Below are 25,636 nucleotides of genomic sequence, written 5' to 3'. Positions count from 1 at the left end.
CTTCTATTATCCAAAAGTGTAAATAATCGATTCACATCTACTCGTTCAAGACCTCTCATGATTTTAAAGACCTCTATCATATCCCCCTCAGCCATCTCTTCTCCAAACTGAACAGCTCTAACCTCTTCAGCCTTTCCTCATAGTGGAGCTGTTTCATCCCCTTTATCATTTTGGTCGCCCTTCTCTGTACCTTCTCCATCACAACTATATCTTTTTTGAGATGCGGCGACCAGAATTGTACACAGTATTCAAGATGCAGTCTCACCATAGAGCGTTACAGAGGCATTATGACATTTTCCATTTTGTTAATCATTCCCTTCCTAATAATTCCTAACATTATGTTTGCTATTTTGACTGCTGCAGCACACTGAGACAATGATTTCAAAATATTATTCACTATGATGCCTAGAATTTTTTCCAGGGTGATAGCTCCTAATATGGAGCCTAACATCATGTAACTACAGCAAAGGTTATTTTTCCCTATATGCAACACCTTGCTCTTGTCCACATTAAATTTCATCTGCCATTTGGATGCCCAGTCTTCAAGTCTTGCAAGGTCCTCCTGTAATGTATCACAGTCTGCTTGTGATTTAACTACTCTGAATAATTTTGTATCATCTGCAAATTTGATAACCACACTCATCATATTCCTTTCCAGATCATTTATAAATATATTGAAAAGCACCGGTCCAAGTACAGATCCCTGAGGCACTCCACTCTTTACCCTTTCCTACTGAGAAAATTGGCCATTTAATCTTACTCTCTGTTTCCTGTCTTTTAACCAGTTTATAATCCACGAAAGGACATCGCCTCCTATCCCATGACATTTTAGTTTTCTTAGAAGTCTTTCATGAGGGACTTTGTCAAATGCCTTCTGAAAATTCAAATACACTACATCTACTGGTTCGTCTTTATCCACATATTTATTAACCCCTTCAAAAAAATGAAGCAGATTTGTGAGGTAAGACTTCCCTTGGGTAAATCCATGTTGACTGTGTTCCATTAAACCATGTCTTTCTATATGCTCTGTGATTTGGATCTTTAGAATAGTTTCCACTATTTTTCCTGGCACTGAAGTCAGGCTCACTTGTCTTTAGTTTCCTGGATCACTCCTGGATCCCATTTTAAATATTAGGGTTACATTGGCCATCCTCCAGTCTTTAGGTACAATGGATGATTTTAATGATAGGTTACAAATTTTAAGTAATAGATCAGAAATATCATTTTTGAGCTCCTTCAGAACTCTAGGATGCATATCATCCGGTCCAGGTGATTTGCTACTCTTTAGTTGTCAATTTGGCCTACCACATCTTCCAGGTTCACATTGATTTGGTTCAGTTCATCTGACTCATCATGCTTGAAAACCATCTCCAGAACTAGTATGTCCCTAACATACTCATTAGTAAACACAGAAGCAAAGAATTCATTTAGTCTTTCTGCAATGGCCTTATCTTCCCTATGAGCCCCTTTAACCCCTCGGTCATCTAATGGTCCAACCGACTCCCTCACAGTTTTCTTGCTTCTGATATATTTTAGAAAGTTTTTATTATGAGTTTTTTTCCTCTATGGCCAACTTCTTTTGAAATTCTCTCTTCGCCTGTCTTATCAACGTTTTACACTTAACTTGACAATACTTATGCTTTTTCCTATTTTCTTCAGATGGATCCTTCTTCCAATTTTTGAAGGATTTTTTTTTGGCTAAAATAGCCTTTTTAAAATCACCTTTTAACCATGCCAGTAATCATTTTGCCTTCCTTCGAAATGTCTTTATGCGTGGAATACATCTAGACTGCGAGTGTAGGATTGTATTTTTAAACAATGTCCATGCCTGTTGAACCCTTTTAACCTTTGCAGCTGCACCTTTCAGTTTTTTTCTATTTTCCTCATTTTATCAAAGTTTCCCTTTTGGAAATTTAGTGTTAGAGCTATAGATTTACTTATTGTCCCCCTTCCAGTTATTAGTTTAAATCTGATTATGTTATGATCACTATTCAAGTGGCCCCACCACTATTACCTCTCACCAAATCCTTCATTCCACTAAGAATTAAATCTAAAATAGCTCCCTCTCTCGTTGGTTCCTGAACCAATTGCTCCATTAAGCAGTCGTTTATTACATCCAGGAACTTTATGTCTCAAGCAAGTCCTGATGTTACATTCACCCAGTCAATGTTGGGGTAATTGAAATCTCCCATTATTACTGCACTTCAAAATAGTTAGCTTCCCTGATTTCTCTGAGCATTTCAATAACTCTTTCAATAACTCTTTTCATGAGAATTGTATTTACATTGTCACTAATAGTTAGTAACTTAAATTCTTGATAAACTCCTAGTAGTGATCTATGCTGCAGCAGAATTAGTTGCATATGGCATACAGTGATTTCATGTTAAGCTGTAACTTCCAGTTCATACCTGCTAATATTTCTCAATAGATTGCTCAGGGCATGTTCAGGCAACCTGTGAATCTTTCTGAAGGAATTCCCGTACCAGGTCTTTGGAGGAGATTCCTTAACTTTGCTCTTTTCCCCTTCCCCTCCGATAGCTTTGCCATCAACCTGGGAAAAGACAGCTCCAGTTATGTGCCTCATCTTAATCCTCGGTTTGATGAAGAGGGGTATATTAATACCGTCGTGCGCAACTCCAAGGAAGCAGATGAATGGGGTACAGAATACAGGGATTATACCATCCCCTTTCAACATGGTGAAACCAGAGAGGTGAGGAATCCTTATTTATTTTTATTTTTTGGAGGATGGTGATTGGGGTGGACTGTCAGTTGCTTTTCAAAAGCTAGGCCAGTATATTTCTCCTGTGTTCAGGGTGCAATTACTTGAAAAAAGTCTTCCACACTTCCACATAATGCTTGTTAAGTTTATGTTAACCCAGTTTGTCATCTAACCATTCCATCTGCCTCACCTGGGACATTTTGAGCAGCCAAGAATCAAGGGTAAGTAATGCATTCCCTATCCAAGTTAGAAGAATACATTTGCTTGCCATTAGTAAGGTTATGTGCACACATTTTTGAATTTCTTAAAAATTGTTAGCAAAACCCAGTAGATCCCCAAACAATACTGTTTTCCTCAGCTTGCAATGTTGGATCACTTTCATCACTTTACCCCAAAACGTGGGTATTTTTGTGCAATTCAAGAAACTAAGTACCTACTTGTAAGTAGGCGAAATACTGTGTAGCTGAAACTTGATAGCATTGCTGAAGCTTGGTGAAAGTGAGACAAATAGGTTTACCCTCCTGGTAGAGATCCAAAATGCTCTTTAACCCCAAAGTGCTCCAGATGTGAAAAATAATGGCCTGTCCCACACCAGAGGCAAAGTCTTTAGAGGCTGCAGAAGGGATCAAGTAAGTTGCAAGTCCCATCGCTTACGTTATGGAAGTAACGCCATGAGAGCGTACAAAGCTGCAGTAGCACATTCATACGCACTACTTTCTGCAATTGTTTATCATTTGCATGCAGTAGGTATATAAGTGACCATGGCAGCACCATATTATTGAGCAAACGTTTTTCACAGTATGCATATTTGCCAGAGAACCATTCGCCCATAAAGGTCAATTGACATGCTGCATTATAGTATCTAAGGTCTGGAAAGTGAAGACCTGCAGCCTCTTTATTACACTTCAGTTTAGTAGAACTGATCTGTACACCTTTACCATTTCAAATAAAAGAAAGAAAGGAAGATTTAAGTAGATTCAGATCTCTTAATGTAAACTATCAGGGGAGCATTTGCAACTTATACAAAATTTTAGGTATAATCACCATCTCAGGAATGCACATCTGCCCATGAGAGACAGCGGAAGTGACTGTCTGCCATGCGTGCAGCTGAGTGACCTCCGTAATGTTCAAGTGTATTAAGATTCCTAGGAATCCAAACTCCCAGGTATTTATATAGAAACATAGAAACATAGAAATGACGGCAGAAGAAGACCAATCGGACCATCCAGTCTGCCCAGCAAGCCTCACACTTCTTTTTTCTCATACTTATCTGTTTCTCTTGGCTCTTAGTAACCTTTGGTTCTATTTCCCTTTCACCCCCACCATTAATGTAGAGAGAGCAGTGATGGAGCTGCATCCAAGTGAAATATCAAGCTTGATTAGTTAGGGGTAGTAACCGCCGCAATAAGCAAGCTACACCCATACTTATTTGTTTACCCAGACTATGTTATTCAGCCCTTATTGGTTGTTTTTCTTCTCCCCTGCCGTTGAAGCAGAGAGCTATGCTGGATATGAGTGAAATATTAGTTTTTCTTTTCCCTTGCCATTGAAGCAGAGAGCTATGCTGGATATGCGTGAAGTATTAGTTTTTCTTCTCCCCTGCTGTTGAAGCAGAGAGCTATGCTGTATATGCATTGAAAGTGAAGTATGCATTGAAAGCCACATTAACTATCAACAAATATTGAATAAGCCTAATAATTGGTAATACCTATAGCCTTTCAACTCTCCGTTAATTTTACATACTCTTACCCACCCCTGGGTTTTGTTTTTTTAAAATTTGAAGATAGCAGCCCTCCATCCTTCCGCTCCGTGAAGGTGGAACACCAACCACTGGCCACTGGCATTCCGCTCCGTGATTGCCTCTGTGGCTACTGCCGCTCCGTGCAGTGTTTTGCTGCCTCCTCTTTATACACATCCTCTAGACCTGATGGACCTTATCTGTTACTCTTGGCTCTTAGTAACCTTCTGATTCTATTTCCCTTCTACCCCCACCATTAATGTAGAGAGCAGTATTGGAACTGCCTCTAAGTGAAATATCTAGCTTAATTAGTTAGGGGTAGTAACCGCCACAATAAGCAAGCTATACCCATGTTTATTTGTTTACCAAGACTAAATAATTCAGACCTTGTTGGGTTTTTTCTGTATATAGATCTACTTTTCTTCATTCCCCCTGCCGTTGAAGCAGAGAGCTATGCTGGATATGCGTGATGAATCAGTCTTTCTCCCCTGCCGTTGAAGCAGAGAGCTATGCTGGATATGCGTGATGAATCAGTCTTTCTCCCCTGCCGTTGAAGCAGAGAGCTATGCTGGATATGCGTGATGTATCAGTCTTTCTCCCATGCCGTTGAAGCAGAGAGCTATGCTGGATATGCATTGAACGTGAAGTACCAGGCTCATTTGGTTTGGGGTAGTAACTGCCGTAACAAGCAAGCTACTCCCCGCTTTTGTTGTGAATGCAAATCTTTTTCCACGTTTCCACTTGCTGTTGAAGCTTAGAGCAATGTTGAAGTCGCATTAACCGTGTGTATGTTTTTTGAATAAGGGTATTATCTCTAGGCAGTAGCCGTCATTCCCGCGAGTCACCCACTTCTCATTCACGTCCTCTAGACTTTATGGATCCACAGTGTTTATCCCACACCCCTTTGAAGTCCTTCACAGATCTGGTCTTCACCACTTCTTCCAGAAGGGCATTCCAGGCATCCACCACCCTCTCCGTGAAGAAATACTTCCTTACATTGGTTCTGAGTCTTCCTCCCTGGAGCTTCAAATCGTGACCCCTGGTTCTGCTGATTTTTTTCCGACGGAAAAGGTTTGTCGCTGTCTTTGGATCATTAAAACCTTTCAAGTATCTAAAAGTCTGTATCATGTCACCTCTGCTCCTCCTTTCCTCCAGGGTGTACATATTTAGATTCTTCAATCTCTCCTCATAAGTCTTTCGATGAAGACCATTCACCCTTTTGGTCGCCCTTCTCTGGACCGCCTCCATCTTGTCTCTGTCTCTTCGGAGATACGGTCTCCAGAACTGAACACAGTACTCCAGGTGAGGCCTCACCAAGGACCTGTACAAGGGGATAATCACTTCCCTTTTCTTACTCGATATCCCTCTCTCTATGCAGCCCAGCATTCTTCTGGCTTTAGCTATCGCCTTGTCACATTGTTTCGCCGACTTCAGATCATTAGACACTATCACCCCAAGGTCTCTCTCCTGCTCCGTGCACATCAGCCTTTCTCCCCCCATCGAATACAGTTCATTCAGATTTCCACTCCCCATATGCATGACTCTGCACTTCTTGGCATTGAATCTCAGCTGCCATATCTTCGACCACTCTTCCAGCTTCCTTAAATCCCGTCTCATTCTCTCCACTCCTTCCGGCGTGTCCACTCTGTTGCAGATCTTAGTGTCATCCGCAAAAAGACACACCTTACCTTCTAGCCCGTCTGTAATATCGCTCACAAATATCTGCCCATGTAAAAGGAAAGGATTCATCGCAGAATTCTTCAAAGGCTGGGTGAAACGCCTGCACCTCTGACTTACTAAAATTAATTTTTAATCCTGCTATCTGTTGAAATTGAGAAAACAACTTTACAATCAATCGTATACTTCGTTTGGGCTGATCAACAAGCAGCAAAATATCATCAGCAAACATAGGAACTTTTAGCAAATGACCTTTTATGGTTAAGTTTTATGGTTAAGAACATAAGAAAATGCCATACTGGGTCAGACCAAGGGTCCATCAAGCCCAGCATCCTGTTTCCAACAGTGGCCAATCCAGGCCATAAGAACCTGGCAAGTACCCAAAAACGAAGTCTATTCCATGTTACCATTACTAATGGCAGTGGCTATTCTCTAAGTGAACTTAATAGCAGGTAATGGACTTCTCCTCCAAGAACTTATCCAATCCTTTTTTAAACACAGCTATACTAACTGCATTAACCACATCCTCTGGCAACAAATTCCAGAGTTTAATTGTGCGTTGAGTAAAAAAGAACTTTCTCCGATTAGTTTTAAATGTGCCCCATGCTAACTTCATGGAGTGCCCCCTAGTCTTTCTACTATCCGAAAGAGTAAATAACCGATTCACATCTACCCGTTCTAGACCTCTCATGATTTTAAACACCTCTATCATATCCCCCCTCAGTCGTCTCTTCTCCAAGCTGAAAAGTCCTAACCTCTTTAGTCTTTCCTCAGAGGGGAGTTGTTCCATTCCCCTTATCATTTTGGTAGCCCTTCTCTGTACCTTCTCCATCGCAATTATATCTTTTTTGAGATGCGGCAACCAGAATTGTACACAGTATTCAAGGTGCAGTCTCACCATGGAGCGATACAGAGGCATTATGACATTTTCCGTTTTATTCACCATTCCCTTTCTAATAATTCCCAACATTCTGTTTGCTTTTTTGACTGCCGCAGCACACTGTACCGACGATTTCAATGTGTTATCCACTATGACAGCTAGATCTCTTTCTTGGGTTGTAGCACCTAATATGGAACCCAACATTGTGTAATTATAGCATGGGTTATTTTTCCCTATATGCATCACCTTGCACTTATCCACATTAAATTTCATCTGCCATTTGGATGCCCAATTTTCCAATCTCACAAGGTCTTCCTGCAATTTATCACAATCTGCTTGTGATTTAACTACTCTGAACAATTTTGTATCATCTGCAAATTTGATTATCTCACTCGTCGTATTTCTTTCCAGATCATTTATAAATATATTGAAAAGTAAGGGTCCCAATACAGATCCCTGAGGCACTCCACTGTCCACTCCCTTCCACTGAGAAAATTGCCCATTTAATCCTACTCTCTCTTTCCTGTCTTTTAGCCAGTTTGCAATCCACGAAAGGACATCACCACCTATCCCATGACTTTTTACTTTTCCTAGAAGCATCTCATGAGGAACGTTGTCAAACGCCTTCTGAAAATCCAAGTATACTATATCTACCGGTTCACCTTTATCCGCATGTTTATTAACTCCTTCAAAAAAGTGAAGCAGATTTGTGAGGCAAGACTTGCCCTGGGTAAAGCCATGCTGACTTTGTTCCATTAAACCATGTCTTTCTATATGTTCTGTGATTTTGATGTTTAGAACACTTTCCACTATTTTTCCTGGCAATGAAGTCAGGCTAACCAGTCTGTAGTTTCCCAGATCACCCCTGGAGCCCTTTTTAAATATTGAGGTTACATTTGTTATCCTCCAGTCTTCAGGTACAATGGATGATTTTAATGATAAGTTACAAATTTTTACTAATAGGTCTGAAATTTCATTTTTTAGTTCCTTCAGAACTCTGGGGTGTATACCGTCCGGTCCGGGTGATTTACTACTCTTCAGTTTGTCAATCAGGCCTACCACATCTTCTAGGTTCACCGTGATTTGATTCAGTCTATCTGAATCATTACCCATGAAAACCTTCTCCATTACGGATAACTCCCCAACATCCTCTTCAGTAAACACCGAAGCAAAGAAATAATTTAATCTTTCCGCGATGGCCTTATCTTCTCTAAGTGCCCCTTTAACCCCTCGATCATCTAACGGTCCAACTGACTCCCTCACAGGCTTTCTGCTTCGGATATATTTAAAAAGTTTTTACTGTGAGTTTTTGCCTCTACGGCCAACTTCTTTTCAAATTCTCTCTTAGCCTATCTTATCAATGTCTTACATTTAACTTGCCAATATTTATGCTTTATCTTATTTTCTTCTGTTGGATCCTTCTTCCAATTTTTGAATGAAGATCTTTTGGCTAAAATAGCTTCTTTCACCTCCCCTTTTAACCACGCCGGTAATCGTTTTGCCTTCTTTCCACCTTTCTTAATGTGTGGAATACATCTGGACTGTGCTTCTAGAATGGTATTTTTTAACAATGACCACGCCTCTTGGACATCTTTTACTTTTGTAGCTGCTCCTTTCAGTTTTTTTCTAACAAATGTTCTCATTTTATCAAAGTTTCCCTTTTGGAAGTTTAGCACGAGAGCCTTGGATTTGCACACTGTTCCTCTTCCAGTCATTAAATCAAATTTGATCATATTATGATCACTATTGCCAAGCGGCCCCACCACCGTTACCTCTCTCACCAAGTCCTGTGCACCCTGACACTCAAGGGATTTCTACCCATAAAGATTCAATTTTGTATTTAGTCTCATGCAGAATGTTTATCCTGTTGGACTCTATGCCATCCCAGACATAAAGCGCCACACCTCCTCCAGAGTGCTCCTCTCTGTCATTGCGATATAATTTGTACCCCGGTATAGCACTGTCCCATTGGTTATCCTCTTTCCACCATGTCTCTGAGATGCCAATTAAGTCTATGTCATCATTCACTGCTATACATTCTATTTCTCCCATCTTACTTCTTAGATGTCTGGCATTAGTATACAAACATTTCAAAGTTTGTTTTTTGTTTGTATTTTCATTCTGCTTTTTAATTGATAGGGATAAGTTAGAATTTTTTTAGCTCAGGTGAGTTTTTAGTTACAGGCACTTGGACTACTTTTCCTATTATTGGAACCTCACTGTCGGGATGCCCTAATTCTAATGCCTCATTAGTATCCTTTAAAGATACCTCTCTCCGAACCATGCGCTGCTGAGCGACTGTCGGCTTTCCCCTTTGTTCTAGTTTAAAAGCTGCTCTATCTCCTTTTTAAAGGTTAGCGCCAGCAGTCTGGTTCCACCCTGATTAAGGTGGAGCCCATCCCTTCGGAAGAGACTCCCCCTTCCCCAAAAGGTTTCCCAGTTCCTAACAAAACTGAATCCCTCTTCCTTGCACCATCGTCTCATCCACGCATTCAGACTCCGGAGCTCTGCCTGCCTCTGGTGACCTGCGCATGGAACAGGGAGCATTTCAGAGAATGCTACCCTGGAGGTTCTGGATTTAAGCTTTCTACCTAAGAGCCTAAATTTGGCTTCCAGAACCTCCCTCCCACATTTTCCTATGTCGTTGGTGCCCACGTGTACCACGACAGCCGGCTCCTCCCCAGCACTGTCTAAAATCCTATCTAGGTGAAGCGTGAGGTCCGCCACCTTCGCACCAGGTAGGCATGTTACCAGGCGATCCTCACACCCATCAGCCACCCAGCTATCTACATTCCTAATAATCGAATCACCAACTATGACGGCCAACCTAACCCTTCCCTCCTGGGCAGTAGGCCTTGGGGAGATATCCTCAGTGCGAAAGGACAATGCATCATCTGGAGAGCAGGTCCTTGCTACAGGATCCTTTCCTGCTGCACCTGGTTGGTGCTCTCCCATCATGAGACCTTCTTCCTCCACGGCAGCACCAGGGCTGCCAGTCTGAAGTTGGGACTTGACTACTATGTCCCTGAAGGTCTCATCTATATACCTCTCTGTCTGCCTCAGCTCCTCCAGGTCTGCCACTCTAGCCTCCAGAGATCGGACTCGTTCTCTGAGAGCCAGGAGCTCTTTGCATTGCATGCACATGTACAACTTCTCATCGGTGGGTAAAAAATCATACATATGACACTTGATGCAAAAGACTGGGAAGCCCCCCTCTTGCTGCTGGACTGCTGCTTTCATCTCAATTTTGATCAGTTCCTAGTTAAGTTTTAGGTTGCTATGGGAGTAGGAATGTGTCTAACGTCCTTTAAATGTATAAGTGAATTCACTATGTGTCTGGTAGTGGCCTACCGGGGTCTGATCGAATTCTCAATAAAGTTTTTGTTGATGGGGTTTTTTTTTGTGAAAGTGGCACCTGCCTATAAATTAAGGGATGAGCTAGGGGTGGGTGGGCGAGGGGTGGGATGGTTGGGAAATACAGTCTAACTTCAGTTAGTCAGCCTGAGTGACTCACTGCTCCCTTGATTAACAATGTTGGTCCCTATTCAAACCCAATCACACTACCTCAACACCTTTCCATGGTGAGTAACTGAGCTGAACTATTCAACTTTTTTACTAAGGTATACACTGCTCCTAGCTTATTTCTAGCTTCTGGCTACTTTTTGGGTTGGGTTGGGTTTTTTTTTTGTGGGTTTCTTTTTTTTTTTCAATACAAGCACTCAGTTAGTATTAAATACAAAAACTCAGTTCTTTAAAAGTCTGGAGAACACTCAGTTCTGCAGACTTTTAAAAATAAACACACTACCTACTGCTACCTTATTGACTGACTAAAAATACAGTCTAACTTGTTTATTCACTGCCTACCTACTGCTACCTTATTGACTGACTATTTAAAAATATAAACAGTCTAACTTGTTTATTCACTGCCTTTCTGACTATTAAAGGCACAAACACACTAAATAATATTCCCAAATAGTTAACTTTGCCCCAATACTTTTAAAAAAGACAATGTCCCAAACAAAAACTTACTGATTCAGCCACCAGCAAGGTGATCCTCTCCTCTCAGTGTTCCCCCTTGTTGGCTGGGTGGTATCATAGCAAGAAATTGAACCAAGTAAATAAGTGAGACCAACAGGCCTGCCGGTGATTATGGCGTTGCGCATGATGCAAGTACTCAAGATTATTGTGGTCTGTATATTCCATGATCTGGTGCTGGGCCCCCTTGAGCCAGGGGCACCACTCTTCAAAGGAGAGCTTAATTGCCAATAATTCTTTGTCCCCGATTCTATAATTGCACTCTGCACGTGAGAAGCGGCGAGAAAAAAAACGAGCAGAGGTGCAAGGTGTGGTTGGCAGCATGCTGGCTGAGGACCGCACCAACTCAGACATCAGATGCTTCAACTTCAACAATGAAGGGTTGTCGGGGATCCAGGTGACATAAGCATGGTTCTCTAAGGAATGTTTCCTTAAGTTTCTGAAAGGCCGACATGGCCTCGGGTGACCACTGCGAGGGGTTGGCTTCCTTGCAGGTCATGGCCGTGAGAGGGGCGGTCAGCGTGGAATAATGTGGAATGAACAACTGGTAGTAGTTAGTAGTTAGTAAATTGGTTGGGGGCCAATCCTGGATGTTCTTGGTCTTTTAGGGGTCCATCTGGAAGCCCTGACTCAAGACCATGTAACCGAGAAAAGGGACAGTCTCTTGTTCGAAGGAACATTTCTCCAATTTGGCATACAAGCGATTATATCTTAGGCGCTGAAGAATGTTGCAGATGTCTCGGCGATGATTCTGGAGTCTCATGAGAATACCAGGATGTCATCTAGATAGACTACGATGCACTGGTAGAGCATGTCTCTGATACCTCATTCATCATATTCTGGAACACCGCTGGAGCATTACAAAGGCCGAAGGGCATTACCAGGTATTTGAAATGGCCATTATGGGTGTTAAAAGCGGTTTTCCATTTGTCACCCTGGCATATTCAGACCAAATTGTAAGCCCTCCTCAGGTCCAATTTGGAGAATATTTTGTCCCCATGGAGCCTGTCAAACAGTTCAGAGATTAGTGGCAAGGGGTAACGGTCCTTCTGGGTCATTTTGTTTAAGCCGCGGTAATCTATACACGGCTGGAGGGAGCCGTCCTTTTTCCCCACGAAAAAGAATCCCGCTCCAGTGGGAGACTTGGAAGGCCGAATGAAGCCTTTATTTATTATTTATTTATTTATTTGAAGTTTTTTATATACCGCCATTCGTTTAGTAACATCATGTCGGTTTACATTCAACAATGTTTAGTAGCAATGCTAGAACAAACAGAGATTAGCGGCAGTGCTTTACAATTAATGTTCAACTTGGGAGAATGACAGTTAACAATGTTTCATAACAGCGCTAAGAAATAGCGAATAACAGAGTAATACATGGTAATGCAAACAAGGAGGGGGTAACTAAATAGAATAAACTAGTATTAAATAGTTAGTTACATTGATTAATATTTATAGAGATATTATTGGGAGTACTTTAGAGAATGCAGAAGTATAGTACCTGATTTACAGAACTTAATCGAGTGATAAATGCATGGGGGGCAAGGAGAAACGTGAGAAAATAAGCATGGCAAGTTGGAGAAGAAATAAATTCTTCAAAGGAGAGAACATTTCAAGAGAGGAAAGTTAAGTAGTAGGGAAATGATATGTAGCACATTGCGAAGGTGGGGCTAGGGAGGGGCAGGAGTATCAGGGAAATTAAAAGATGTCAGGTTAAAGGCCTATGGAGTTGTGAAGCTAAGGGGGGATGGTGGAAATGCTGAAAAACGATTTTGGGCACTTTATGCAAAGGCTTTTAAGAATAGTTTTGTTTTGAGTTTTTGCTTGAATTTTTTCGGGCATGATTCCTGACGAAGATTAGGTGGCATACTGTTCCAGCAAGAGGGGCCGGCTATGGCAAATGCACGTTTTCTAGTTGTGTCGAGTCTGATAGTTTTGTGAGAGGGTGTGTGGAGTGTGGCTGCATGTTGTGCTCTAGGGGTTCTGGAGTGTTTGCGGAAATGTATGGCATTATTGAGCCAGGTCATATTTTCAGTTTGTAGGGTCTTATGTATTAATGATAGTACTTTGTGACTCTTTGAGCAACAGGCAACTAGTGCAAATCTTTGAGTATGGGAGTGATATGTTCTGACCTTCGTGTGTTAGTGAGGATGCGTGCAGCAGCATTTTGCAACATTTGTAGTGGTAAGATGGTGGAATTGGGTAGGCCTAACAGGAGGGCGTTACAGTAATCAATTTTAGCAAATATGAGGGTTTGAAGCACCGTACAGAAATCACATTGGTATAGGAGGGGTTTTAGTTTTTTTAGAGTGTGCAGTTTGAAGTATCCGTCTTTTATAGTATAATTGATGTGTTTTTTAAAGTTAATATGGTTGTCTATTGTGACTCCAAGGTTTTTGACATTTTGCGTAGAGGTGACCCAAGGGAGTAGAGAGGGTGTGGAAGATTCCATGTTGTTGCCTTTATTGGGGGAGATTATCATAATTTATGTTTTGTCAGAATTGATGGCTAGGTTAATGCTGGTAAGGAGTGCGCTAATGTTTGTAAGGGCCGTATCCCATTTCTTGAGGGCATTGTTAAGCGAATCAGTAATGGGGATGACGATTTGTACATCATCAGCATAGATGAAGTACAAGATGCCAAGTTCTGACAGGAGATGACAGAGAGGGAGGATGTATATATTAAAAAGGGTAGAGGATAGGGCAGATCCTTGCGGTACTCCTTGGTTTATATTATATAGTTGTGGCTCTTTGTTCCCAAAATTGACTTTATATTGCCTACCTTGAAGGTAGCATTCAAACCAGCGCAGAGGGGTATCAGCTATACCTATTTCACTGAGTCGGGTGATGAGGATATTGTGGTTTATGGTGTCAAATGCTGCTGATATATCAAGCATGGCTATGAGATAGGAGTGCCCTTTGTCAAGCCCGGTGAGGATGGAGTTGGTGAGTGAGATAAGAAGGGTTTCGGTGCTAAGATGCTTACGAAAGCCAAATTGTGTGGATGAGAGAAATTCATGCTTTAGCCAAATTCTCTTCTTTGTAGTCTCACATAGCTTTAGTCTCTGTTAGCGAAAGTGGGAACACCCTTCTGCCAGGAGGCAGCAAATTTATTGCACAATCAAATGAGCGATGAGGTGGTAAGATGTCAGCACCCTTCTTTGAAAATACATCGGCATAAGCAGAATACTGCAATGGGAGACCCGGGAGAGATGTCGTGGTAGTTAGGCAAGGCATGGGTGACACGATATACAGGCAATCCTTATGACAGGAGTAGCCCCATTGGGATAGTTGTAAGGTGCTCCAGTCGAATTGCGGTGTGGGAAGTTTCAACCACGGTAGCCCGAGATCCACCGGGTGGATGGTCTTGTCCAGTACCAGTAAAGAGATGGTCTCTGTGTGCATGGATCTGGTGCAAAGTCGGATGGGGGACTGTGGAGCAAGTAACTTCACCAGGTAACGGCTCACCGTGGATGGAGGAGAGCAGTAATGGCATGGGTGTGCGGACCGTGGGGATCCGGAGATGCTCCACCAGCTAACGGAGGATAAAGTTACCACCAGCCCCGGAATCCACTAAGGCCAAGGTGTGAAATTCCAGCCCACAATTATGGAATTTTCATCTGAAGTTTCCAGTGAAGACTTCAGCTATTAAATATTGTATTTGCCTTATTTCAGATAGTTAAGTCTGCCTGTCCAATATGGTTCTTTAACCTTTTAGATACCAGGAACTTAAAACCTGGCTTACAAATGTTCCACTTGTGGAACATTGGTACCTAAAATTAAACAAGGACTCTTTCTTACAGCATTTATGTTGCCTTAGAATATTTAGGAGGCTAAGACTGCTAGCAGGGATTCAATAAATCTACTGTAGAGCATGCTAAATACATTAATGTGCGTTCATTTATCCTGGGTGATTCTGTTGCAATCTTAATGTTAAATTTCAAGCTTTAGGTCAGCCCAGTAGCTGTAGGTGCTGTACACTAGCATGAGGAGTATTTGGGGGTTTGATTGCTGAGTCAGGTTTTCAGGGGGTGCTAATGGCAGCATTTGTAGCATCCTGGAATGAGGTAATCTCTGCCTTTGTGGAATAGCAAAGACCTAGCGGCTTAACTCTGAGTCCAAGTTCCAAAAATTCTAAAGGCAGCTATAGTAATGGTCCATGGCTGCACTTACTGCAATGACTTGGCTATTTTTTGAGGCGGTATAAACAGGGAAGAAATATAGGCTGCCTTGAATAGAGGTTCATGGTACTGTAGCAAATAGTTCAGCTTAGTTCCAATTATGCATGAAGCCCAAAAGAGTAAACAGCTGGGTAAAATCTCTAGTTTTATCCAGGGCTCAATTGGCCAACCTTTGCCTCCTGGAGGGCAAATAGTAGAAACTGCCATGACCTCCATAAAAAGTATCTAACTCTTCCACTCAATCTAATTCCTTTTTGCCTCTAGATATGAAATTCAGGCTCCAGATACGAAAAGGCCCTTGGACTCTGAAGGAATTATTTTGGTGTATTTTTTAAATATCTGTTTGCATAAGTAGAAGAACTAGCTGGGAGAAATATTCCTATTAACATGAGAAGCATAAAACTAGCCAGAAGTGCTATATAACAGTTGTGTTTAAAGGGCCAGATTTACTGTTCTCTAGGTGTGGTTGTGGTTACTACTTTAAATTACTCTGGCATCTCCTAGCAACTATTTTATTCAGGGTAAGGGGATAAGCTTCCTACATTGAATACCTCATATTTAATTTCCCAGCTCCATTTTAATATACCCGGGAGGGGGTGAATTAGGAACTTGATATGCCACACCTAAAATTGACCTTTTTTTTTTTGTCAATTACAGGTGTGTAAAATGAGTTGATAGTGGAACTGCCTAGGAACCATGAATTAAGGCTCCCCAGAAGATTGGCACTTGACACAATCAATTATTTGGCAGTGAATGGCTTACAGACCAATGGGATCAAAATTGACTAATACGGAGGAGCTTGCCTCTTAATATTTAAGGCAAATAAAAATAATTACTGCTTTACTATTTCTCCTTGATTTATTTTGGTATCAATGCTTTGATTCCTTGAGCAGTACTCAGATGCTTTCGCTGTCTGTACAGCATCTAGCTTGCTCTTGATATCTAAAACAAGCATCCAGATCTTATACTAGAAATATTACATTTACAAATGTCCCTACTCACAACTTTAAGATTAACTATACTATAAATATTATCTGGTTTTTGATTATTATAATAAAAACAAATGATATGAAACAATTGTCCCTCATATGCCTTCCTGGCTATGGGTATTTGTCATGCTTGATGCTAGATACCCCACAAGATCACCTTTTAGAACAAGTCTTTTAAATCTTTTACTTCATGAATTATTTATTTCAGACTAACATTCTCACTTAGGATGTTTCTTTTTAATTTATCCAAGCATTTCCTCCCAACCCTTAAGAGAATTTGCTAGGTGGGTTCTGGACCTCTTTTTCTTCACAACAAATGAAGCTGGGAAGAGGGTATCAAACAGTACACCCTGTAAGGCTCCAACTAGAGACCTTGCAATACGGAAACACCTAACAACTCACCACCCTTGGCCATGGAAGCAGGAAAGGTCTCTGCTGTAGGGAGGTGCTGTTTAGATGATGTCAGTAGGAAATTGTTTCCCAGAGAGGGGAGTTATGCTATTACTGAGAAACAATGTCTGGCCATCAAATGGGCAGTAAAGTCCTTGAGGAATTACCTTACAGGGATACAATCTGTATTAATAACAGACCATGCTCATTGAAATGGCTGAATACAACAAAAGGGACTCATGCAAGATTAGATAGATGGTATTTGGTGCTACAGTCTTATGACTTTATAGTTCTCCATAGGGCAGGGAAAAGGCATCAAAATGCAGACTTCCAGTCCCAGGAATGGGGGGAGTTATATAAGTAAGGTCTAGCAACACTAATAAAGGGTTGAATTAATGTGATGGAGTGTATGTTCCTTGTGGGAGGAAAAAAATGGACACTGCCTGAAACCACAGTTCTCAAGGGTAGAGCCTATTTCTGATGATTGATCGATGGAGACATGGGTGGGCTCTTGGGGTAGAGTCCCAAGCCAAGGAGGGTAGGGATTCCCAGCACACAGTTTAAATTAGAGACAGGTGTTCTGGGTTCAGAGTGTGCACACTGGCATTCTTCCCAGAGGCTCTGACCTGGGGGCTAATCTCACTGGGGTTTACACTGGGAGTTACCTGAGGGGCTTGTCACCTGCATGCACACAGGACTGTCTTGGGGGCTCACCCAATGTACACACGCACAATTATTGGGATTATACCTGGGGGCATGAACCAAAGAGCTTATTCCCCACACAAATAGTCACACACAAACTTTGACTTAGTACATCACAGTTCCAGGTATTTAGCAAAGTAAGTTTATTTGAACAATATGGGCCAGATATTCGTACCTATGAGCGGGTGTAGATTTGTGTACGCAACCCGGCGCCGATTTTATAACATGCACGTGCAGAGCCCTAGAGGAGCCCAGATGGCTTTCCCCGTTCCTTCCGAGGCTGCTCCGAAATCGAAGCGGCCTCAGAGGGAACTTTACTTCTGCCCTTCCCCCTCCTTCCCCTCCCTTCCCCTATCTAACCCCCCCCCCCCCCCCCCCCGCCCTACCTAAATCCCACCCCCTACCTTTATTTTTTTATTTACGCCTGCCTCTGGGCAGGCATAGGTTGTGTGTGCCGGCCAAGTGCCGCTGCGCGATCCCCGGGCCCAGCGGCAGTGGAGAGGCCTCTGGCCACACCCATGCCACGCCCCTGGACTGCCCTGCCCCACCCATGCCCTGCCCATTTTTCAAGCCCTGGGACTTACACGCGTCCTGGGGCTTGCTCGCGTCACCGGGCCTATGCAAAATAGGCTCGGCGCGCACAGGAGCGGGTTTTCGAGGTTACACGCGTAACCCTTTTAAAATCCGCCCCTCTATCTGTAACTAAATAGCTGATAATTTTCAAAATAAAATACTCAAAATCTCTGACGAATTTACCAACCTTCCAGTCCCAAAATTTCCTAGCTCAGTACCTGGATGTAACTGGTCTTCCTTCACACCCCTAAATAATGCAACACTGCTATAAGTTTTCCATAAACAAAAAAAATTCAAATTCTCCTTTAAACCCTTACCCAGGATCTCTATTTAAATCACTAGGTGAAGTTGCTTGTGATCACCTCTGTCAGTTAATTAATCAATCATTTTTATTTATTGCTTTAATTCCTCCACCTCCTGCTCTTTGTATACTCCTCCTTGTTCGCCCTCCCTGTTCATTGTAATTTCTACCTTTAAAGTTACATTGTAAACCGGTATGATGTATGCATACTAATACCGGTATATAAAAGTTTTTAAATAAATAAATAAATAAAAATAAATAGACTCTGGAATTTTTCCGGATGTCTTAAAACAATCATCTGTTCTCCCTATATTAAAAAACAAGTCTCAAAACTTCATGGACTTCAGCAATCTTTGGCCCATAGCCTCCATCATCTCTCTAGCCAAACTCATTGAATCAATCGTTCTACATCAGTTAAATTAATTTCTCTCACAACATGACATGTTACACCCTTGTCAACATGGCTTTTGAAAAGGACATTCAACTGAGACTCTACTTCTATCTTCTTTTGACACTTATCTTCATGGTTTTGATTCAAACACAGACGTCATACTGGTTTTCTTAAATATCTCGGCTGCCTTTGACACCTTAGATCACCAAATTCTCTAATCCAGTCTTCATTCCATAAGAATACATTCAACTGTACTTGAATGGTTTAAGAGCTATCTATCTAACTGTACTTATCAGGTCAACATTGGTCCACATTCCTCAGCTCCTTACACAGCCCACTCAGGAGTCCCTCAAGGATCTTCACTTTCTCCAATCCTTTTCAACATTTACCTAATCCCATTGTGTCACATATTTTCTGCTCTGAATGTTCAATTTAAAGTGTATGCTGCTATACAGTTTTTTTGTCCTTTACAAATCTTCTTGGTCTGAAACTCTTTCTACTGTAATTCTATATATACTCACAGCCATCTGAAATTAAACCCCAATAAAACTGAAATACTATTTCTAAGTTTGATTGTCAACCCTTCAAATGGTCCTCCTACACACCTTCTCTTAAATGGCACTTCCATACCAATCCTCAATAATGTCCGAATTCTAGGGAAGCTAATCTAGGGAAGCTAACCAAATTGGCAGTGCGGTAATAATAGGAGATTTCAATTACCCAATCAAGGAGAGTCAGTGGTTAACCACACAATATAATCAACAAAAAAGAAGTGGAAACCAAAAATTACATATAGTATAGCCTAGAAGGTGTCAGCAAGCCTGACGTTGTGAAACTTATAAAGTAACCAACCAGTCTTCAAATCATCCACCTTCAAAAAACCTTTAATGCAAAAACTATTTTTTTGTTATATTTATGGATTTGTTCCACTTCTTTTTTGTAGATTTCAATTACCCCAATATTGACTGGGTAAATGTATCATTGGTACATGCTAGAGATATAAAGTTCCTGGATGGAATAAATGACATTTTTATGGAATTTGGTGAGAGAGGTAATGGTGGTAGGGCCGCTTGGCAATAGTGATCATAATATGATCAAATTTGAATTAATGACTGGAAGGGGGACAATAAGCAAATCCATGGCTTATCACCCCCCCCCGCCCCCTTCTTTGTCTCGATCACCCCCTCCTCTCCCTCCCCTATTTATCTAGTTTTTGATCTGTTACTATGTTTTAGGTTACACTATGTTCCTTGTAAAGGCTTTGCCTATATATATCCTTGTTATAAGTTATCTGTAAACCGGCACGATGTGCAAACGGTTGCCGGTATATAAAATAAAATAAATAAATAAAATAAAATAAATGGCTCTCGTGCTAAACTTTCAAAAGGGAAATTTTGATAAAATGAAAGAAAAAACTGAAAGGAGCAGCTACAAAGGTAAAAAGTGTGCAAGAGGTGTGGTCATTGTTAAAAAAAATACCATCCTGGAAGACAGTCCAGATGTATTCCACACATTAAGAAAGGTGTAAAGAAGGCGAAACAATTACCGGCATGGTTAAAAGGAGAGGTGAAAGAAGCTATTTTAGCCAAAAGATCTTCATTCAAAAACTGGAAGGATCCAACAGAGGAAAATAGGATAATGCATAAGCGTTGGCAAGTTAAATGTAAGACATTGATAAGACAGGCTAAGAGAGAATTTGAATAGAAGTTGGCCGTAGAGGCAAAAACTCACAGTAAAAACTTTTAAAAATATATTCGAAAGCCTGTGAGGGAGTCAGTTGGACCTTTAGATGATGGAGGGGTTAAAGGGGCTCTTAGAGAAGATAAGACCATCGCGGAAAGATTAAATGATTTCTTTCCTTCGGTGTTTACTGAAGAGGATGTTGGGGAGATACACATTCTGGAGAAGGTTTTCATGGGTAATGATTCAGATGGACTGAACCAAATCACGGTGAACCTAGAAGATGTGGTAGGCCTGATTGACAAACTGAAGAGTAGTAAATCACCTGGACCGGATGGTATACACCCCAGAGTTCTGAAGGAACTAAAAAATGAAATTTCAGACTTATTAGTAAAAATTTGTAACCTATTATTAAAATCATCCATTGCACCTGAAGACTGGAGGATAGCTAATGTAACCCCAATTTTTAGAAAGGGCTCCAGGGGCGATCTGGGAAACTACAGACCAGTTAGCCTGACTTCAGTGCCAGGAAAAATATTGGAAAGTGTTCTAAATATCAAAATCACAGAACATATAGAAAGATATGGTTTAATGGTTTAAAAACCCTAAACCCTGCCTGCCACGAACTCGACAATTCCGATACGAGCCTTAAAGGGAATATCTCAAACCATCATTCCAACCATCACGGCAATTATAAATAAATCTCTAGAAGAAGGTGATCTACCAGACAAATTAAAAATAGCCACGATTAAACCCATAATAAAGAAAAAGATCCTCAATACTGATGAACTCAACAACTACCGCCCAATCTCAAACTTACCTCTCCTCACCAAACTGACGGAAAAGACAGCCCTGAAACAACTCAATGACGATCTTGAAACAAACAATATCCTCTACTCCAGCCAACATGGATTTAGAAAAAATCATAGCACAGAAACCTTACTACTCAATCTATCAAACCCAATCATTAGAGGTTTCGACAGTGGACAAAGATACATCCTCATCCTACTAGACCTCTCTGCCGCTTTCGACACGGTCGAACATAAAAGTCTAATCTCCAGACTAGCTGAAATCGGGCTATCAGGTAAAACACTAGAATGGTTTACCTCTTTCCTTCAAAACCAATCTTTCAAGGTAAACATCAACAACCACTCCTCGGATGCCATCCCCCTAGAAACTGGAGTCCCACAAGGATCTGCACTTTCAGCCACTCTGTTCAATATATACCTCCTGCCATTATGCCAATTACTCTCCAGTCTCAGCGTCACATACTTCATGTACGCCAACAATATCCAACTAATCATACCCGAAACAAACACACTCGAGTATGCAATGAAACTATTGGCCACATACCTCAATACCATAAAAAACATGCTAAATAAAATGAAACTCTGCCTTAATATGGAAAAAACTGAATGTATACTGCTTGAAAGAAAAAACTCCGGAGATCACCAGAATCATGCCATCCAAATTGATAACACTCTCATCAAACTAAATGAAAAAGTGAAAGATCTAGGAATATGGATTGACCCAGAGATGAATTTCAAAAAACACGTTGCAATAAAAATCAAAGAAGGTTTCCACAAAATTCTAATTCTAAAACACCTAAAACCACTCCTGAACCAACCAGAATTCAGAACCATTCTCCAATCACTAATTTTTACAAGCATTGATTATTGCATCTCACTCCTGATAGGGCTACTCAAATCAACAATCCGACCACTCCAAATACTTCAGAATGCCACCGCCAGAATCCTCATCGGCCAAAAAAAAATCAGACCACATCACTCCTGTCCTAAAAGGACTATACTGGCTACCTGTAGAAAAAAGAATCAAATATAAAATACTAGCCATCTTCCACAATATAATACACAACAATGAAAACACATGCCTAAACATCATTATACAACAACACATTACTCAACGCAACACTAGATCAACAAACAAAGCACAGCTGGACATCCCATCAGTCACAACAGCCAAACTCACAACCGTAAGAAAAAGACCAATTTCAATAGCCGGACCTCACCTCTGGAACACCCTACCAGAAAACCTAAGACTACAAAACAATAAAAAAATATTTAGAAAACTGCGGATGACACTAAGATCTGCAACAGAGTAGACACGCTGGAAGGAGTGGAGAGAATGAGATGGGATTTAAGGAAGCTGGAAGAGTGGTCGAAGATATGGCAGCTGAGATTCGATGCCAAGAAGTGCAGAATCATGCATATGGGGAGTGGAAATCCGAATGAACTGTATTCGATGGAGGGAGAAGGGCTGATGTGCATGGAGCAGGAGAGAGACCTTGGGGTGATAGTGTCTAATGATCTGAAGTCAGCGAAACAATGTGACAAGGCGATAGCTAAAGCCAGAAGAATGCTGGGCTGCATAGAGAGAGGAATATCGAGTAAGAAAAGGGAAGTGATTATCCCCTTGTACAGGTCCTTGATGAGGCCTCACCTGGAATACTGTGTTCAGTTCTGGAGACCGTATCTCCGAAGAGACAGAGACAAGATGGAGGCGGTCCAGAGAAGGGTGACCAAAAAGGTGGAAGGTCTTCATCGAATGACTTATGAGGAGAGATTGAAGAATCTAAATATGTACACCCTGGAGGAAAGGAGGAGCAGAGGTGATACTTGAAAGGTTTTAATGATCCAAAGACAATGACAAACATTTTCCATCGGAAAAAAATCAGCAGAACCAGGGGTCACGATTTGAAGCTCCAGGGAGGAAAACTCAGAACCAATGTCAGGAAGTATTTCTTCACGGAGAGGGTGGTGGATGCCTGGAATGCCCTTCCGTAGGAAGTGGTGAAGACCAGAAGTGTGAAAGACTTCAAAGGGGCGTGGGATAAACACTGTGGATCCATAAATTCTAGAGGACATGAATGAATGTAGAAAAAAAGATTTGCATTCACAAAAAAGCAGGGAGTAGCTTGCTTCTTACGGCAGTTGCTACCCCAAACCAAATAAGCCTGATACTTCACTTTCAATGCATATCCAGCATAGCTGTCTGCTTCAACGGCAGGGAAGAAAGACTGATACTTCACGCATATCCAGGATAGCTGTCTGCTTCAACGGCAGGGGAGAAAGACTGATACTTCACGCATATTCAGCATAGCTCTCTGCTTCACTGGCAGGGGAGAAAGTCTGATACTTCATGCATATCCAGCATAGCTCTCTGCTTCAACGGCAGGGGGAATGAAGAAAAGTGGATCTATATACAGACAACCAACAAGGACTGAATTACATAGTCTGGGTAAACAAATAAGCATGGGTGTAGCTTGCTTATTGCAGCGGTTACTACCCCTAACTAATTAAGCTAGATATTTCACTTAGATGCAGCTCCAACACTGCTCTCTACATTAATGGTGGGGGTGGAAGGGAAATAGAACCAAAAGGTTACTAAGAGCCAAGAGTAACAGATAAGTATGAGAAAAAAAAAAGTGTGAAACTTGCTGGGCAGACTGGATGGGCCATTTGGTCTTCTTCTGCCATTGTTTCTATGTTTCTATGTTACTCAAAACATGGCTATTCAGACAAGCCTACAAAGAAGGGATAGGCTAAATGATTACTCTACCATCCCCAAGAAATTTATTCACAGCTAACTACTTTATTACTCACAAACACCTCCCATCCAGTATACCTAGCATCATACCCAGTTGAGACTATTAATAGTATGATGGTTCATTTATTATCTTGTTTTATACATTGGTTCATATTTCTCTCTATTTCTAACCCCTTCCACAGTTACCTTGTAAGCTGTAGGCCCGTTCATATAAACCTATGTTCTCTAATTGTTTTCTTGGAGTGTAGGCATGCGCCACCTCCCACAGTTATGAATGTAACCGTTGATTCTATGTAAACCATTGTTATACCTGTAAACTGGAGTGAAGGCCATTTGCTAAGACAGAAGCGATCTGCCCTGTCTAAAAATACTGGACCCTGATGAAGGAGGTTCGGTAGATGTCCCAAGAGTAGGGGACCGTCCACTTTGAGGTTGATCAGATCCTCAAACCATGGTCTTTGCGGCCATTCGGTTGCAACCAGGATCACGGGTCCCTGGTGGCTTTCTATTCTCCAAATTACCTTTCCCACCAGGGGCCAGGGCGGGTACACTTAGAGCAGAAGATGTCGCAGCCATGGAAGTACTAGGGCATCCACTCCTTCTGCGCCATGCTTCCTTCTCCGACTGAAGAAATGTGGAACCTTCGTGTTCCGCTGAGTTGCCATTAGGTCCATGTGGGGAATTCCCCACCAGTGAAAAAGGAGAGCTGCCGCCTCTCCAGAGAGCTCCCATTCTCCAGGATCTATGTGTTGCCTGCTTAAGAAGTCCACTTGGACATTGTCCACTGCCACAATGTGGGAAGCTGCCAGGCTAAGAAGATGATGCTCTGCCCAAGCCATCAGCTTGTCCGCCTCCAGAGAGACCAGACGGCTTCTCGTTCCGCCTTGCCAATTGATGTATGCCACTGTGGTTGCATAGTCGGATAGTATTCTTACTGCCTGATGATGGATGAGGGGGAGGAAATGCTTCAGAGTGAGCCGGACAGCTCTGGTATCCAATCGATTGATCGGCCAAGCTGCCTGCGATGGCATCCACTGCCCCTGAGCCGATTGCGTGTGGCACATAGCCCCCCCAACCCTTGAGGCTGGCGTCCGTGGTGATGATCACCTACTGAGGGACCTCCAAGTCCACTCCCTTCATTAAGTGATCCAGGCTGAGCCACCAGCCCAGGCTGTCCTTGGCAAGGTCCAACAGGGGCAGGAGGGCTTGGATCTCCTGCGAGACTGGTTTCCAGCGTGAGAGTAAAGCTCTCTGCAAAGGACACATATGAGCAAAGGCACAAGGCACCAAATCGATAGTTGAAGCCATAGAGCCCAAAACCTGGAGGTAGTCCCATGCTGTGGGGAGCGGGAGGTCCCTGAAGCGCTGCACCTGAGATATGAGGGACCAAGCCCGGTCTAGTCGGAGAAACACCTTGCCCACTCTGGTGTCGAAGTGTGCTCCCATGAAGTCGAGAGATTGCAAGGGAGTGAGGCTACTCTTGGCAAAATTTACGATCCATCCCAGGGACCGGAGAAGCCGAAGGACCTTGTCTATGGCCTGTTGGCAGAGGACCTTGGTCTTTGCATGAATGAGCCAGTCGTCTAAATAGGGATGCACCAGAATCCCCTCCCTCCGGAGGGCTGCCGCCACTACCACCATGACCTTGGTGAAAGTGCGGGGAGCAGTTGCTAACCCGAAGGGCAGAGCCTGGAACTGGAAATGCCTACCGAGAATCTTGAAGCACAGAAAATGCTGGTGCTCCTGGTAGATTGGAATGTGGAGGTAAGCCTCCGATAAATCCAGGGACGCCAGAAACTCTCCCCGATGGACTGC

The 25,636-nt window shown here is 42.1% G+C and overlaps 1 protein-coding gene across 2 annotated transcripts in view; it reads left to right on the top strand.

Annotated features, from left to right (window-relative positions):
• Window positions 1-25,636, top strand: part of LOC115086150 (galectin-1-like) — a 48,623-nt gene that overhangs the window by 5,764 nt on the left and 17,223 nt on the right. The window contains exons 3-4 of one of the 2 annotated variants that reach the window (XM_029592653.1): window positions 2,539-2,710; window positions 15,886-16,074. In XM_029592653.1, coding sequence (XP_029448513.1) covers window positions 2,539-2,710; window positions 15,886-15,903 — 190 coding nt within the window. In that variant the 3' untranslated portion in view covers window positions 15,904-16,074. Of the gene's footprint in view, window positions 1-2,538; window positions 2,711-15,885; window positions 16,075-25,636 lie in introns of those variants that run through there. The other variant, XM_029592652.1, reaches the window with a different exon arrangement.

The sequence above is a fragment of the Rhinatrema bivittatum genome, chromosome 2 (genome assembly GCF_901001135.1).
Source record: "Rhinatrema bivittatum chromosome 2, aRhiBiv1.1, whole genome shotgun sequence".
Lineage (NCBI taxonomy): Eukaryota > Metazoa > Chordata > Amphibia > Gymnophiona > Rhinatrematidae > Rhinatrema > Rhinatrema bivittatum.
This window is presented reverse-complemented; position numbering and strand designations above follow the sequence as displayed.